This window comes from Perca flavescens, chromosome 6 (genome assembly GCF_004354835.1).
Source record: "Perca flavescens isolate YP-PL-M2 chromosome 6, PFLA_1.0, whole genome shotgun sequence".
NCBI classification, from domain to species: Eukaryota; Metazoa; Chordata; class Actinopteri; order Perciformes; family Percidae; genus Perca; species Perca flavescens.
The window spans coordinates 24,176,240-24,194,947 of NC_041336.1; the positions used below are offsets into that span (position 1 = coordinate 24,176,240).

General features: G+C 39.2%; 2 protein-coding genes and 1 long non-coding RNA gene across 4 annotated transcripts in view; all 3 read right to left on the reverse strand.

The window, feature by feature from the left end:
* LOC114556872 (F-actin-uncapping protein LRRC16A) overlaps positions 1–12,217 on the reverse strand; it is an 86,747-nt gene extending 74,530 nt beyond the window's left edge. For both annotated transcript variants that reach the window (XM_028579968.1, XM_028579967.1), the window contains exons 1-2: positions 11,657–12,217; positions 6,519–6,616 (exon numbers count right to left, since the gene is read on the reverse strand). In XM_028579968.1, the coding sequence (XP_028435769.1) occupies positions 6,519–6,616; positions 11,657–11,696 (138 nt within the window). In that variant the 5' untranslated portion in view covers positions 11,697–12,217. The remainder of the gene's footprint in view (positions 1–6,518; positions 6,617–11,656) is intronic.
* A 1,400-nt stretch (positions 12,218–13,617) lies between these two features.
* LOC114557713 (uncharacterized) lies at positions 13,618–14,679 on the reverse strand. Its single transcript, XR_003692828.1, has 2 exons — positions 14,354–14,679; positions 13,618–14,158 (listed from the first exon to the last, which is right to left on the reverse strand). It is a non-coding gene; the product is annotated as an uncharacterized LOC114557713 (long non-coding RNA).
* A 131-nt stretch (positions 14,680–14,810) lies between these two features.
* LOC114557712 (microtubule-associated protein futsch) lies at positions 14,811–17,516 on the reverse strand. The gene is made up of 2 exons (XM_028581341.1): positions 17,290–17,516; positions 14,811–15,923 (listed from the first exon to the last, which is right to left on the reverse strand). The coding sequence occupies exons 1-2, from the start codon at positions 17,354–17,356 to the stop codon at positions 14,905–14,907; spliced, it is 1,086 nt and encodes a 361-aa protein (XP_028437142.1). The 5' UTR covers positions 17,357–17,516; the 3' UTR covers positions 14,811–14,904.
* Positions 17,517–18,708: the final 1,192 nt, after the last annotated feature.

Consider the following 18,708-nt stretch of genomic DNA (forward strand, 5'->3'; position numbering starts at 1 on the left):
GTATTGGATCTTTTGATCAGCAGGGAAATGGTGACCTGTTTGACACATTTCTTCTGCCTGGTTAGCTCTGAATGTCAGCCCAATTATGTTAATAATCACCACAGCATTGCACGATAGAAAGCACAGAGAACCTTCAAGCCGAGTTAACTACTGAATAGACACAATGATTATGTGCCAAACAACATCATAACTGTTTAAGCTTGGGCTGGATGTTACAAAATGATTCCAAACCTTAAAGCAAAACTAAAAAGGGAAGCCCCTGTGAGGTCACTGTGGTTTTTTGTCGGGCTGCTATGACCACAAATCCCAAAATACAAACACCCACTGCATGACTTGGAGAGAAAAAAGAACCATGACATGGCCTAATACTTTAAAGACACAGAAGAGAGAAACAACATTATGTCATTGCTGTCATATCATTATTAAAACCAATCTATCTCCCTCTTCAATGATTATTTTCCAGCACTTCACTCACATCATCATTCTGTGATCACAGGAAAATATATACCAACCAACCAGAGCTAACAATACTTAAAATGTAAACTTTGCAATAATTCACAGCTATTTAAAAAAAACCTTTCTGTAGAGAAAGTAGGCACACTATAAAAAACATCCAACAGCCTACAGCAAACACAGGATACCATAGTCTGTTATCAAAGGGAATTTAAAATGTGGCGGATACTTGCTCTGCAGCCTTCAAGGAAGTGGTTTTAGCACCACTAACAAGATACCCATGCAAGTTCCCATGAGAGGACATTACAGGTGATCATCAGGGAGTACAGAACTGGGTCACTTCCATTTTCTCACTGCCCCTAATGACAGACTTCCAGGTTAATGTAAAGGAGAGAAGGACAAGTTGGACAACATTCTAGGCTTTGGGCTGTTCTCAGATGTGAGCACGGCTTCTTAAACATTTTCTACCTTGGGATTACATTACAGTACATTTAGTCTCACTGAGGTGACGAGAATTAGCAAGACATATTAGTGTGCTTAACAAACACACACTACTTGTACAATGCAATGAATTTGCAATAAAATACAATTACTAAGGCTTAATTCTTCTTTCGTAACAGCTTGGTTCCTTTTTGTTGGCCTACGATTTAATTCTTCTGTAAAATGGTCTAAGATCCCATTTTCGTCTAAGCTGTCATCAGCAGAGTCATGTTAGGACGTGCTGGAAGTTTGAGGTATTTGACAAAAACATCATCTTGAAAGTACAAAAATAAGGTTATAATCTATGCTACTCTAGATCTAATTGTGTTGATGTGTAGCAGCTTTGTGCTATGTTAGGGCCACTCCCATATACAAAGCAAACAATGAGATGCAATAAAGCAGTTAACTAACGGTGACAGTCTCTGGCTAGGACAAACACACATACACACATACACCCGTACACTTCCCTTTATTCACATCAGGAGATAAGTGGAAGTTTGACACCACGCCAACCCTCCAGTGTTGTAGCTTTAAATGGGAGCCAAGGATCTGTGAATGAGTAACACTAAATGCTACTGTAAATGAGTTATGGCAGGGCAACAGAACAGAAATATGATTTCTAGGTCTGAAAAAACTTTCAAAATCAATCAGTCAAGCTTTCATATTATAGGTTCATATTGAATGATTTTACATAGCAGCGCCATTAGCAATCCTATGCCTCTGTATACACTTTTATTGTGACACTAAGTTGTGTTAAAATCTTTTAAATGTTTGATGGGTTGGCACTATTCTTACCAGCGTCACACTATGTCACGATTGATGAATATCTGTCACACTGCAAAAGCTTTAAAGTACACAGCTGTTTTTCTTAAATTCTTCTCTTTTCCCCCCTCCATCCCGTCTGCCCTGTACAGTACATTGCATTGCCCATTTTCCTCTCTCCACCCTTCTCCCATCCTCTCTCCCCTCGCCTCTTCCTCAGGGTGTGTTTGATGGACTGATGTTATTATCTCTACCTCCTTCAGCCCTCCGTCTTCAAAGGAGGAAGATGACTGTATCTATCAAGCTTTAGTGTGCTTAAGAGATGCCTCGGGCACTGTAGTGCTCTACTCCCAGTCGGAGCGAAGCTCCGCGGGAAAAAGGGGGAAAGCCTTGTGTTTATTTGATAGACGAGCAAATTGATAGAGGAAATAACCATATTCTTGCCTTGATTATCAGTGTAGTTACATTGTAGATAGATGCCCTGTATTTTCTGAAGTAAATCAAACTATCTACTGTGTATGGCTGCAGTAAGCTGAACAAGGGAAGTTCAATAAATGTCAATGAAAACATCAAATCTGGACTGTAAATCACAATAAGAGTTAGATCGGTTCTGTGTTTGGCATTTGAGGGGATTTATATTTATTTTCATACAACTTATGTATCAGGCAGCTAAATGTGTAATACTGGTAGACACATGCTCAATATTTATTGTATAGTCGTTTATAATCTCTAACATTCATTGTCATTGGCAGAATATATATAAGAATAAAACATGTACACTGTCTTTAAAGTGATATTTGTGTGATTTTAACTAACTTAACTTTAATTACTTTTTAGGGGGACTATGTAACATTAATTTAGGGACTACAGATTTATTTATTTTTTAAAAGCCTCCTGCACATTTACAGCAACGTTTATTTATAGGCACTGTCCCTGCTAAATAAACCAAATAAAGTATCTGAGCTAATGTAACATAATTATTATTTCTCTCATTTTATTACATCTGTGATCACTGTAAAAATAGATTACGATAAAATAAACTGAAGCTGAAACTGAGTGTCTCAAGTTATCATGTTAGTATATACACATTTAAAATCTTAGAGGTACTCCTGCAATTTAGAATGGTACTTCCATGAAGTTGAAGGACTTTGAAATAAACAGACAAGATTATACAACAGTTTTCACAGGCTGACCACCCCTGTGACGAGTAAAGTGGTCTTCATGTTTAAGAATCGGTAGAGTGGTCCTTTAACATTTTGCTGCATCATGCTTGTAAACGTCTCAGAAAAACACTTAAGACTGGGTTTCACTTCACCGGCAATATTTATTTGATTACAACATCTGATCTCAAAATATATTATAATATATATAAATAAATATATTGTTCTTTCGTCATCTCCAACATTAGATATAAAACTCACATGACATGTTTGATTTCTCTCTGAGCCACTTCCTGTATAATCGGTCTCTCAAACTGTGTTTTTCTGCAGACCAACAAACAGTGGTTTATTTGTTCAGTCCGGTCAAGCAGAGCGTTGATACAAACTCACAGAGTCATTGTCATGCTCTGCGTCTGGATGAAATACCAGAACCACTCCACTGGAATTCCTCACTTCCCAGCACTGACTCCCACTTCTTTGCATTGTTTTGTGTGCAAGAGTGTGTGTGTGTGTGTGTGTGTGTGTGTGTGTGTGTGTGTGTGTGTGTGTGTGTGTGTGTGTGTGTGTGTGTGTGTGTGTGTGTGTGTGTGTGTGTTCGAACTACTATAGCCTCTGTTTCCAGCTCCCACATAATGACATTGTTGTCATCACCACGTCAAGAAAATTAGCCCCAATCCAAGCGCTTGACTAGATTTTCTTTTTTGTGTACAATCAAGGACACCACAAATCAGTATGGACGACTCTCAAAAGTTCTTAAAAGGGAACTTATTCTCAACGTTATGGCCGGTCTGGCTATGGGTCATATAGTATACAAGGCAAATACAATATACTGGCAAGTTGCCCACCCAGAGGTACATCCCTACTCAGTTAGCTACAATAGCTAATCCAGGGGGCTACTTTCTGTTGACTTTCGATTGGATCTAGAGACAAGAGTTTGAAAAGATTTATGTAGAATTCAAGTTGATTTAGAAAGCTTTAGGGAGCTTGCACTGCTTCCACTGTTATAGGTTGTTTTAGGTGTTTTAAAAGGGTTAGTTGGGATTCACCAAAGTCACAAAATAACACAAACTAACCAATCGAGGCAGCGGTAAACCAGCAACTCCCAGGTTCTGCGAGGTAAAATGTATGCTTTTGTCAAAGGAGTCTGGTGGCTTTGAAGAGAGCATAGATGGATAGAACGGCTTCAGTTCCCTGTCGGTAAGGGCAGCATGACGGCAAGGTCAAGTTCCAAAAATATTCTAAATATAAGGTCAAATTAAACTGATGATTTTTAGGTGGGCCTTTGTTTTGGTGGCTGAAATACGTTTTGCTGCAGCCCATGCTACCACTGACCACATCAGTTCACTGCTTAGCTTTCCTGTGGGGACGTACCGACCGACATCTACTGTAGGTAATACACAACGACTATGGATAAGTACCTCATACAACCTCAATTCAAAAACATCGGAACTAACTCTTTGAGAACAAGTAAACATTTTCCTTTAAGTCAGGATTTTACATTATATTGGACTAAATTAGAACACTGGCGAATATTAGAAGTCAACATTTCCCTGAAATCTTCACATAGAGCTTTAAATGAATGTTGCTGTAGATCTCCATATTCCTTGGTGATATAACACTGAGAGCTCCAGACTTCAACAGTAATGATGCATATCCAATTAATGATTACCTTACATAAACTGACAAGAGCAATGTTCTTGCATAGGAACCTTCTCTCTCTCCTGCTGTCTCCCCCTCAGCGTGCTCCCAGATCATTTAGCGAGTACAAGACATGTGAAGGTGAAGCTCGTCATTTCGGTCTCTCACCCCTCGCTTTGCTTATGTCCCCCGATGACATATTTAATTTGCTACACTAACTACAAATGTCTAGATATTAAAGTAAAAAAACAATAACCACGCTAGAGTTATCATGCCGGGGGGTCTGGCTGATAGTTTTGTTAACAATATCACATCCTAAAGCAGACAAGCCGGCTGTGCAGGTCTATTCACAGAGCTTTTCAAAGTTTCTCTTCAACCTAATTTATTTGTCTATTCCACACAGAGCTGTATAACTAAAAGCTTTTCATTCCTCCGAGTGTTGTAGAACTAAAAGGCTCCTGCCTTTTCCAGCCAGAGCTACACATATTAAATGTTGTACTGATTCATTCACAGCAACTAAGGCTTTTGTGATTCAACCATCAAACTTTATGGACCCTGCTCAGACACTCATTAACTGAGAAAACTTTTCTGTCTAATTATCTTCAGTTTTTTTTATCCGGTTTAAGCCGAGAAAGAGGCCACAAATGCATTTTAAATGATCTACCAGGTATTAATTATTTAGCATTCAGTGGATTTACTGCTCCGTGGCCAGAAGTTAAGAGTATGAGGTGCTATTTCTACCTGGCCAGTAGACACACTGAGGGCTGATGTGGATTCATAGTCAGAGGTGTGACTTGATGAATGAATTACGGTACCTCAATAGTGGGCCAATGTGTTTAACTTTAGCTGCTGCTTTTATTGTTTCAGGATGATTTTTCATTGAAGCTAAATTAAGATTTAAGGGGAGGCACGCAGGGAGAAATGTGAGGCAGATACTGCATGAAATAAAAGGGACAGGTGTATTCCAGTATTCTAAAAACAACAGGAAGTTAGTTATTGTAGTTTGTCCTGGAGTAGCAGTGGCACACAGTTCATACAGGCAATTACGGTGCTTTAAAACCTTGGCGCCAAATTGCCGCAATTTGCTTCAAAGTCATGCTCTCTCTTGGAGTCATAACTCAGTCAAATTTTGAAAACAAACATATTTTTAGATTTAGGGTGACTTACACTTTCCAAGGCTATTATTATATCTGATATCCATTGCGATACCATATCCAAAAGTCTGTTTAGAAATCACAGAAAAAGGATGCTCCTTAATACATTAATTAGTACATTGCAAATAGGAACTGCTAATAGCTAATTCAGCCAACTTTTAATGGTGCCAATTTAATGTAAATAAATATAGGCCCAAAAAACAGGGCAAAGTTACTAAAACCATGGCTCACATGGTCTACATTTGAGCCCGATTGATCAAACTGCAATAAATTAGTCATTCAAATCTTGTGCAACACTTTCTTGCGTAATTTGGAGTCTTAAAACTTTGGCACACATATACCCCTGAGAGAAAATCAAACGACCCAGACACTGGGAAGTATACTGGCAATCTTTTACAAAACCTTCTTATAAATAAAAAAAGCCAAAAAAAATCAAGTGCTGGACTCTCTGCATGTAGATACTGGTTCCCCTTAAAGTGAATGTGACTGGCGGGACTGATAGATAACAATGCATTTTGAAACCATTTCGGAATTTTCCCATTAGGACATCACTATAATGCCCAGTCCTCAGACTAAATGAGACAGGAGATGTTCAGGGTGATGTTAATACTTTTTCTTACAATCTCTCTAACTTTGATTTGCAGTATATTACCCTAAAAAAAGTAGAACTGAACTTGAAAGAAGGATGAAGTGATGCTCATTGAGACAGATAAAATAATGAATGTCTTTCAAGTGCTGAAAACAAGAGAGGGAAAAGCAGGGAGGTTTTGATGTTCTTAAATGGAAATTGTACATTTCAAGAGCAGAGAAAAACGTGGGAGAAAAACCCCTTAACGAAGAAGTAGCTTGAAAGCAGCAGGAGTTGACTCACCAAGACTCTGTTCTCCGTCTTGTCTCCTTTGATCTCCAGTTTGACTCGCCTCCTCAGCGACAGTTTCACCTTCCTCCCCACTGCATCCCTCACACTCTCTACACAGAGAAGATGAGAGAGGAGATAAAATGAGGAGAGACTTAAACTTGGAAATATCTGCATTAGGGCTGGGCAATATATCGATATCGTGATATGAGACTAGATATCGTCTTAGATTTTGGATATTGTCATATTGTGATATGACATAAGTGTTATCGTTGCAATATCGATATCGAGGTATTTGGTCAAGAATATCGTGATATCTGATTTTATCCCTATCACCCAGCCCTAATTTGCATATCTGTGCATTGACTTAGAAGAAGACGAAAATAGCTGCCAAGTGGTTATCATGCATTACAAGGGGGATCCCTTTGCTTTGTAAGCTCTTTCCCACAAAGTCTTAACACAGTGCCAATCTGAATCAAAAGCTCAAGTTGAGTCCGAATTTCAACATTTTGACTTCGACAGCTCAGCTGAGATCAGTGCATTTCAACCACCGGGGAAAAGATTCTTCATATCCACTGATTAGAAAAGAACATTGATAAAAAAAAATGTATCAAGTCCAATTTTGCAGGAATTCTCTCTTCTAGTTTTCATTTAAAGGTCCCATGACATGCTGCTCTTTGGATGCTTTTATATAGGTCTTAGTGGTCCCCTAATACTGTATCTGAATTCTCTTTCCCGAAATTCAGCCTTGATGCAGAATTACAGCCACTAGAGCCAGACCCACAATGAGATTTCCTTAGTATGTGCCATTTCTGTTCTGGGAACTCATATTAATGTTAAAAAAACCTCAAAGTGAAATTTACATGCCATGAGACCTTTAACATCATGAATCCCACTTCTTTACATTGAAAAAGGTAAAACTGTAAACCACCATTTAATCAAAATTAAAATATTCCTCTTATCTGTGAAATAAGCATGTGACCTGTTTCAACTCCACCCCTCAAAGAATCGAGAATCGATAAGAACTGGAATCAAAATGAAGAATCAGAATTGTTAAAATCAAAACCATGCCTGTCCCTACTTATCTACTGTATATAAGTGCTGAAAAAAAAATGAGTTGGCACAACCCGAAATGAATTAAACAACAATTTTGATCAACTAATTATTCAGGACATTTATCAAGCACCTCTGTGTAGTGGTGGTGGTAACTTTAGCATGCTAACAAGTTTACAAAAACAATGCTAACATGCTTATGTATAGCAAGCATACTGTTCACAATATTCAGTGTCTATATAGTGTGTTAGCATGCTAACATTTGCACTACATTTGCAGTAGTAAACACAAAAAGTGCAACTGAGGCTGGTGGGAATATCAATTTTTGCAGGCATTTTGTCATGAAATTAGTTATTGGAGGAAAATAATATTTTTGTTAATCTATAGGCTAAGTATATCTACACTCAAATACCCACTACAAACGCAAACATATACACAGAGCAATATGCTAAGTTTGTGTTGCGCTGTTCAGATTGATTGTTCACACCCAGTGGAACCTTCCACAGCCAGGAAACTGATTTAGAGAGCAGAACTGGGTCAGCTGCCTCTCCACGCTCCTCTCTCACCCACCAAACAGCGGCTGATACAGTATAGCACACTGCGCACATGTGTCTGAGACAGAGAGGGATTCTGTGTGTGTACATCTGCGCTGGCAGGCATGCATGTATCCTCGCCTACAGGCTTCCACAAACCATCATCAGATCAAAGTGAAACTAATAATTAGACAAAGTGGTTCATCTTGCCAGCTTTTCTGAATAAACTCTGTGAACCTATTCCTACTGCAGCATTTCTAAAACTGTAGCTGCAGACACCCAATAAGTCACATATTTCTAGTGGGTTTCTACACAAAATGAAATCTAGTATTTTTAATGAGCCTGGGCAGTTTTTGGTCCCAGACAAAAAAAAAAAGCCCCTGACAGACTCTCATATATAATTTTTTTACTAATCCAATTTTTCCTGCTAATTCATTCAAACTGTGACAGGAGTGGAAATTGTACTAGCCAGCTGCCCGGTGGTTCAAATTAGGCAGTTAAGGCATGTGCACTTGGTCACACTGGGATGAATTTCAGAAGGGACTCATGTGGAAGGTGGGGAAATGGGGGGCCTATGGCCTTGTCAAAAGCTCAAACAAACAATTCACAAGCCCATAAAGGCAGTCTCCCATTTATTGACCTTCAGCCAATCCAGATCGGTGTGTTGATGATGTAGCTTTATCTTTCACTCTAGAGATTTGCTTATAGCAAACATTTTGGAGGGATTAAGGATAATAGAAATACCATGTAAAGTATTAGCAGTTGTAAACTATGAGATGGGTCAAACTAATATTACAAATAGAGGTGAAGATAAACCAAGAAAATGTATTTATTCATAATGAAACAAGTTTATTGGAAAGTTATTTATGTTGCCTCATCTATCAACATTTCTCTGTGTGTATGCAAAGAAATCAAGAAATAATTTAAACACTCTGATAGAAAAAAAAAAAAAGCATTCTAGGTTCTTGCTTCTGCCGCCCCCATGAAGAATTCTATGTAACAACAACAAAACTGTTGGCGCGTCCACATGATACAAGCCTTCCGTGACCACGCACCATTAGCTTTGTAGCAACTCATTTAGCAATGGCTTGAATGTAACGGACGTTTGTTAATATCAAGAAGTTACGCACTAAAGCTTTAACGCCAGCTAACATATTCTTGTTATTTTGTTGTTCTGATGACAAGCACCGACAGGATCACAGAGATGAAGACCAAATTGTTCACTAGTATCAGCTGTGCTTTGCTCTGCCCTTCCTCCTCAATCTGACATTTCCTCAAAGCTCTCCCTCATGAACAGAAACTAGTTTACAGACAAACACATAGGGGAAAGGCATGTAAGCATAGGGGAAAGGCATGTAAGCATAGGCGAAAGGCATGTAAGCATCCTTACCATACCGAGAGAACTCTTCAATGTTTAGACAGTACACAGCGCACCTGTTTTTGACACAACATGACACCACTAACTGCTCACAGATACAGCTTTAAATGCCTGTGAACTCTGATGGGTCATTTATTTGCCTTATCACTTAAAAGGAAAAGGTTTCCTTTGTCTTCCATTAAGTGTTTGAGTACATCTCAGTAAAATATCTTCTTAGCACACAAACAGTTTCTGAATGTGTGCACCCCACTGCTCCATGTTAGTTTCTTGACATTTTCTGCAACTCAGTCTAAGGTATTTCCATCTGCAGCATCATGATGAAATTCCTTGTATGTGCTGGAAGCCAAGAGTGATCTTGTATGATACTGAATCACCAGCACCAGTGAATGTTTCAAACAATGGCTGGTTATATACTCATCCAGACAACACCACATGTCATGTAATACACGATCATGACAAGTGTGCAGTGAAAATCAGACAGCTAGAATCAGGAAAATCCTTAAAGCGAGGGATGATGATAGAGAACTTACTGACTCTATGCTTGAGTGGACATTAGACCATAAGAAAATCTGTTTCTAGTCGTGGAAAAAGTCAAAAAACAAATGCTGTGCGAGTGTCCCAGATAAACAGGGTTTTAGTATGTCAGCAGGCAAACCATGTTGTTTGAACTGGTATTATAGAAACTGGAAGCATTGTTATTGAGTTTCCCCCTGGGCCTTTACAGAGCTATAAAAAAAGAGAAGATGTGCACATCCAAAATACTTTCCAAATAACTGAGAAGAACAAGCAATTTCTGTTACCTTAACCTCTAAAACAGCATTGACCCACTGGTGGGTCGGTCATTTTAAAGTCCACATCCCAAAATGTCAAATAATGCAATACAGAAAATGTTTTTTTTTTAGGAAAATGTGTACATACAATTATGAGTAAGACATGGAGAATATCTCCATCTGATACAGCATATGAGATTGTGAGGCAGAGATTAATTTTAACAACCTTAAAGCTACTTAAGGGAGAATTTAAGGTTTACACTGTATATTAACAGGTTAAAGAAAATACTATTCTACACACACTTTAACATCAAGGGGCTAAAATTCCCACAAGGAACATACTTTTATCCTCTAGCTTCTCTTCCTTTTTAACTATTGTAGGAGCTTAAACAACAGGCCTGATAACATAGAAACAACTGTATGATAGTTGTGTAAAAGTACAAGGGTATAAATGATAACACAAAGCGAATTACTGGCTGTAAAATGCTGTGACTCAGTGAATGAATGGATGCCTGACTAAGCGACTGCATGACCCAGCATTTTCCTTTAAGCCTTGTCTACATTCTGCACTATTTATGTCTCTTTAAGAAATAAATGGAGCCAAAAGAACATTGTAGGCTTGTGAGTGTCCACAAGAGATGGATAGGGAGAAAGAGCTTGAGCTTGTCCAACATTGCACTGAGGTGTCAAAACCTGAGCTACTTTGCCAAACAAAGAGACCCTAAGCTGGAGCCAAACAGCCTGCACAACTCTTCTTCCACAATCAGTACAAAAAAATCATAAGAAACATTGCAGACTTTAGCCAAGAGGACAGACCAACTGAGGCAATGTTAAAACTCCAGGCGAAAGATCTGAGAGTGGACCAAGGTTACTGTGGGGGAAACCCTGTACGTTATGTGGGTTGACAGAATGGTCACTCAAATCTGAACTAGCTTTTCTTCCAAAAATAGGCTGTAGTCCAGTGCTTGGCACCTTTATCTACAGCAGTGGTCCATGTATACACAGCTTAAAGCTTTACTTCATGCATGTAGCCTATAGTCTCATTTAAGGGGAGAGATCATAAACAGCTATAAAATACTAATACTGTGACCTAATATTGTATAAAGTAAAGTCTGTTAGACCATTTAGAAATTCCACTGTATACTTTGTTAAGGAATAGTCTAACATAACAAAACTGTCCCTGTTTATGGATATGGGTTGAATACTATAAACACTACAGGAGATACTAGCATTACTATTGTGTCTCAGCCACAATTAAGTATCGCTATAATATATGAATGGAATGTATTTTAGTCTATCAGTTCAATAAGGACAAAAGTCACCGAGGTGCACATGCACACAGTGAGTTGGGAATGTGATAGAAGCAGTAGCAGTGATTGTTTCAGGCTGCACACATGGCTACAAATGATATTATCTTACCCAGGAGCTCTTTGGGGACCTCTGACACTTCTTCGCTCATTTTACTGAAGATAATATCCGAAACAACGAGAAGAGTTCAGTCAACAAACCGAGAAGCCTCAAATTATGAGGAAACAAGCACGAGAGAGAAGTGTCAGGTGGTGCCGCCGAAGCCGCCGCCGGTGCGTTTCTCCCGGTTACATGCTCCTCTCCTCCTCTCGCGGCGTCCGGACAATGTATCCGCGTTTATCTGGGCGCATCTCTTTTTTTCGGTTTAAACAGGGTTTAGAGGTTGTATGCTGGAGAAAAAGAAGGAAAAACACTCGCTAAAGCCGCCTTAAAATCATGTTGAAACCCAGCAGATTCTGCGCTCCAGGGAGATGAGAAGACAACCGCTCGCGCACACCGTCGCTGGCCGTGGCCCTACCGTAAAGCTCTCGGTAATACAATAGTCTTGCAGCCAATAGTGGAAACCGGGGCCCCTCCCCGCTCGGTGATGCGGCAGCCCACGAGCCGATGCGATGCCGGGACGGTATGGCGTGGCAGCAGGGGGCGGCGGTGGTGGTGTCAGCCAGATATTAATGAGCAGGCTACAATAGTGGTTCCCAACCTGAGAACTAGGGACCTCTAGTGGTCTCACCCGTACAATCCCATGCTGCAGCACAGGAGGGGGCTACATGATTCTACCAGTCCCAATGGATAATATCCATAACATGGGAGATTAATGCAGGCCTACTTTAACTAGCCTATAATCACGTCAATATTTGACATCAATAATAATAACAATTGAAAATACCAGAAATTGCACAGCTGTACAAATAATGGGAATACTTAGCCTATGCATTGTAACAATGGGAGAATAAAAATGCCCTCTTTAAATGTTGTGCTCTATTTTAAAATGCTTTAAATTGAGACAATCTACAAGCCGAATTTTCTCATGTCACTTTGTAAGCTGTTTGATCTAGGCTCCATGTTCCCATACATCTGTCAGTTGAAGATATAAGTGATGTAGAAAAGTATACAAGAGCTCCACCTGCTGGACTGGACCATGACTGACTGCATGTATGTAATACGCTTCGTCCTTTTATTGCATTTGGAACACAAAATAGAAATTATGAATGGAAATTGTATTACAGTAAGTAAGTAATGTTAAAATTAAATGTTGAAATTAAATATTATAATTATTACTACTTGCTATTTTATTCTTTCTGCATTATATTTGGTTATCTTCCATAGTTATTTGGCCAAGTGGCGACTGTAATGAAGTTTCATAGAATTATTAAATAATATTTCATATTTCTTTGAGTTTTAACAATTTATTAAATCATTTCACAGTTTATTGTTTCATTTAAAGATTTCACTTTATTCATTTTCAAGATTAATATAAAAAAATGTCTAATGTATTTATTTAACATGGACCCTTCCTTTAAGACCTTTAATCTCTGTCTGGGTTTGATATTATTCATGACTAGAAAGGCTTGCACTCCTCTCCCCTTAAAGCACCGTACACCTGTGTTCTTTACAACTGGATCAATGAAGCATAATTTTTCTCCTGTACTGCATGCAAGTCGAGGCACTTCATTTTCTATTTTGAGAATGTTTAAAGAACTCCACCAGACACTGAATCAGTGCAGCACAAAACTTCCCATATGGTGGAAATGGGTTTTTATGGGACTTTATGTGTGATATAAACAGCCTAGCATCTGGAGAAATGATTTAGCCTAATTGTGGAAATCTTGACTGACATAATTTGAAGACAATGGGATTATGTCTGATATTAAATATATATTTTATGTTTGTACTTTAATAAACTGTACATTTGTCAAAGACTCTTTAGTTTAGATTGTTTTTGTCTAGCATTATCTATTTAATCATATCAGCATGTAATATTATGAGTATTAATAATTTAATACCAATTAATATCAAATTATTCAAAATAATAATATTTAACTATGGTAATAAGACACTAAGAACACACTAAATCATCATTTGCACAATATTTTATTTCAGAGTCACACAATCATATTTCTGAATGATACATGGAAGTATATGATATTGTGTATACATAATAAGAAATATTTAGAAGGCTTGTCTTACACTTACAGTATTGCATTGCACTATTCAGAGATAAACAGTTTACATATTGTACGAACTAATTACTTTTAGAATCTTTTTCATTCAGTCTCAAGTGTCTGTGGTGACAGCTTCCTGTGTGTGTGAGGAGCATCCCAGACCCACCAGCACAGAAGAAGAAGAAGCAGACGGTAACAACGTCCTCTGTGCTAGTCGGGCTGGGGCGGTCCTCATCCTCTTGGCAGGTGAAGGTGGTGTTGGCGGGGGTCGGGGTGGAACTGTCCTCACTGGGTCTTCAGACAGGGCTTGGTCCCTGGAAGCAGGTAGAGTACTGAGAGTTGGGTCAGTGGTCTGCTGTGGCCCCCGGGCTGGGTCTGCCTGGGATGATTGGTTGGTAGACGTCTACTCTCAGCTGCCCGGGGTGTGCCAAAAACACAGAGGAGTCCTGTCCTGTGAAACAGAAAAACAAGTAAATAATGTTGCTGCTTGTAACAGAGTAATTTCCCAATTTGGGATTAATAAAGTCCATCTATTAATCTTATATTCAAGAAGGTTGCTGTAATAAATGTAATCCACTTGTGTAAAGTGATCCCCACTGTATGTCACTACTGGTACTTTGATAATCTTAGTGAGAGGTGTACTTACTTAGCCGACTGAAAGAAAGGCGGCCGCCGCTCTCCTGCTGGTCCTGTGGTCATCCATCCTTCTCATCTGGTCCGGAGTAAACACGGCTTCTCTGTCGTCAAGGAAATCCTGAATGTTGAGTCTAATAGAATATGAAAAGAAGATAATTAGCTGGGGACTTTTCTTAATGTTAGTAATTATTATTTTTTGCAAGTTAATGCTGTCATTGTTAACTTACCTCCTGTATAGGCATCTACAGCTTAGTTTAAAAATGAAAGAACAAGTACTCTTGGGTAAGACACTGAACCCTGTATTGCTCCCAATGGTCAGGCCAGTGTCTTGCATGGTAGCTTGCTGCCATGTGTGTGTGTGTGTGTGTGTGTGTGTGTGTGTGTGTGTGTGTGTGTGTGTGTGTGTGAATCCCACATCCAGATATGTACAAATGGCCCTGGTGCAAGACGCTACCATAGGCTGTGTTAGCATTGCCAGACGCAAACGCTATCTGAGGATTTATCTGCCCTGCCAGACGCAAAGGTTTTCCAATCCTGCAGCAAACAGTCCCAAACTCTGTCCTAATCAGAGTCGCTGTCTTCAGTTCCTCTCAGATAATCAAAAGGGCTTATCCTGTATTTCCTGAATTGGGAGGAGCGGATGCCTGAAGTTGAGGGTGCTAACTCCCTGTAGCTGTCTTCCCTGCTCCTAGAGGAGCCGAGGCCTGAAGTCGAGGGTGCTGAGTGCCAGTAGTCTTCCCTGCTCCTGTAGGAGCCGAGGCATGAAGCTGAGGGTGCTGACTCCCTGTAGCTGTCTTCCCTGCTTCTGGAGGAGCCGAGGCCTGAAATCGAGGGCGCTGACTCGTCATGGCTGTCCTCACAATTCCACTTCTGCCTTTTCATACTTACCTCCCCTGTGTCGCTCTCTTCCCTGCTCCTCTTCGTGGAGGAGCCGAGGCCTGAAATCGAGGGCGCTGACTCGTCATGGCGGTCCTCACAATTCCACTTCGGCCTCTTCCTACTTACCTGCACCGTGTCGCTCTCTTCCCTGCTCCTCTTCGTGGAGGAGCCGAGGCCTGAGGTTGAAGGAGCAGACTCTTCTGACTTTTGAGAGGCTGAGGGTAGACCGTCTTCAGTACTTTCCACTTGCTGCGCAGGAATCTCCTGATGCTGAACATCAAAAGTGCGGGGCCGGAGAGAAGCGCCAGCGGGAACAGGGGCAGACACTTGTTTCCATCTCTGCCAAAAGCTTGGAGGTGGGAACTGCTGGATGAGAGGGGAGCAAGGTCGGATGTTGCCATTGTCATCGACTTTAACATCCTCTTCAACATCCTCTTCAACGACCTCTTCATCTTCAGACAGGGAGTCATACCCGGAATCTTCGCTGACACTGTCAGACCAGTCGTCCTCATCACCTGTGTCTTCATCCTCATCCTGGTCGGTGTCCACCAGTTGATTGTCATCTTCTTCGTCCGAGGAGAGGGGGAGAAAGAGCTCAACTTCATCTACAACAACAATCTCATACTCACCTTCCTCATACTCACCTTCATCTTCTGGGAGGCCATGTTCTGCAGGACGCTTAATGAAGGGGTTTACACCACCTGAGGAGGAAATAAAATCATCAAATTATATTATTATTGCAAGATATGTTGTCTATTCTTAGTTCCAGATGTGAAGCACTTTGGATACCTGCTGGTTGTTGTAAAGCGCTATACAAATAAATTCTGATTGATTGATTGATTGATATATACAGTATAGTATATTAAAAGAATTGCTCATAACATTAACTATACTGTATACACACAAGAGACTACCATTTTAACAGTAATATAAAATACTGTGCAGTTTTGCCTCAGTTTTTTTTAATATATACACACAGACATGACAATGATCAATTTAAGCGGCATTAAACTTACAGATAACCATGATTTACTCTTCTTGGCCACTTAGAAAAACGTAACCTAAACTGTTAATGTGTCTACCTTGGAAACATTTGTACTTGATATTACAAGTATTTTAAGATATGAGGTTGAAGTGTTTAACTCATACTGTAGCTGTAAAAAACTGTTTGGAAACTAAACATGTTAAACGTGTTTTCTGGTCTATTCTTTAGAGTTGCTGAACAGAGAACATATAACATAACAACAGCAACAACAACAGTCATTTTAATAATAACAATACTTAAATAGTAATCGTCATTAATCATAAAGGTGTACATGAACAACTGTTTATAATTGTTGGGCGAGGAGAGAAGGAGCTCGATACGTGATTTTACGCACGGAGAATAATTTACACAAACGATCCCGGTGGTGAATGCAACTATAGCTGGGCAAAAAACGTGATCAATCTTAACAACATTAATCTATCTGAAAAAAAGTTAATTTAATATGATAGCTACATTTTGAAATGGAAAGGACTAACGTATGTTTCACACGTCATCAACCAAAACAAACGAACTGAGTTCCATCCACACAGAACGTGCCCTCTGCGTCTTGACGTACCGACGTTCGCTCCAATAGTTCCATCGTTTCCATGGTGCACAACTAAAACATTTTTTTGGCATTTTATGAAATTTGGCCTGGTCGCCATCTTTTTTCAATAATTTCGTTGTAACTAGCTAACTTTTGGAAGATTTGATGCAATCAAACCAAAATAGCAATATTTTTTAAATACCCACACTAGCTGTTAATGTATTCCACACATGTCCCGGGATATTTATCACATTCTGTCCTTCAAATAATAATTTTACACGATTGTCGAGTGAATGAATCTGTTTTTCCAACAGGCCTTTAGCTAGCTATCTAACTGTTCACCTTTAGGTATAGCTAGCTAGCTAGCTACATTTTAGAAGTTGCATTGATTCAGATAATAAAAGTAGGCTTTTCCAAGGGATAGCCTAAATGAAATACGGTAATCAGACATAAATACAATAAAATAAAAAATCTAAAAGTTGTCTTAGCTAGCTACCTCCACGGATGTCCAACTGGGCGACTCCCATCAGCAGGTGTTCCTCAGGTAGACGACAGAGGGCCATGTTCAAGCTCTCCGGTTGCCCACAATAGTTGAGTGATTCAGTAGTTTTGTTTTTTCAACAAGATCCGTTTTTCAGTAGTTTGTCTCAAGCGGTTTTAAACTCAAAGAGTTCGCTTTCCACAAGTTAGCTTTGCAAGAAGTCCAAGACCAAGAGCAAAGTGAGAAAAGAATGTTTTGCAGACCTTATATACCCTGGGTCATCATTCTGTTTCCATGACATTAATTGACGCACGCGCGTGCGTGTGATTGAGCAAGACCCCATATTTATGCTTGTATGTTTCATTTATTTGTTGTATGTCTTCTTACATTCTTACTTAGGCAATGTAAACCTTATAAAACCTGTTTCAACAGTAGCCTACTCACAGGGGCCTAAATCATTTTAAAATGATCACGCCAAATCAAATTGGACTGCTGCAAATGGTAATTTGATTATTTAATTTGAATAAACAGGAAAAATCAGCCCTTTTGCAGGTGCTCCAATTGTAATTATCAATGGGCAGTAATAAAAAAGTTAACACTGAATGAGTATCCCTGTTCATGTTATATCTGTACTGTAGCCTATTACTCTTTTAGAACCAAACCTATGGTCATGGTGGTGGTGATATGTAACGTTTGTGTGTTGGTATCCCTAAAACCACATGTATGTCTCATTTTAAATCAAATCAAAGAGTTAACTGTGATGCTATTCTGTGCATTTTAAGGAGTTTTACACTGTAAAAATAATTGAGTCCATTTTGAATTAAGGAGGAAAGTAAGGTTTTACATTTTGAAGGGATTGTTATCCATTACAATATTCCAATTTGAACTGAAAGCATGCAGATGATTCATAAAAAGCAGGGGTGTCCAAACTTTTTTAAAAGAGTGCCAGATTTGATAATGTGAAGATGCCCAGGGGCCAATGGTCCCTTCTGACTTTTTTTTTAACAATAAAAGTTACATACAAATGCACTGATCTTTAACTATTTTCATTTTCATTGTCACAATTAACTTTATTTATTTTTTTTTAAATGGCAACGTAACCAAACTAACGCCACTCAGGCATCAACCTAACAAAAAGAAATAAATTTTCACAGCTGTAGTCAGATAACTGAGCATACTGTATGGAATACCTTAAACTTAAGTAAATATCTTAACCTCATGTTCATTTTAAACATTACTTATTATGAGTAACGCAAAGTGTGTTAACATTTAAGCTTACAACATATGACTTTTGCTCTTGTCCTTCACAAACCGAGGCTGGTAAAGGTAAAGCCTAAATAAAAAAGTAAACCTCTGTCATTACTTCCCGTGCCTACATTAAGCTTTTATAAATGAAAAGCTTGTACAACTTGTAATTGTTTAATTGTACAGTAA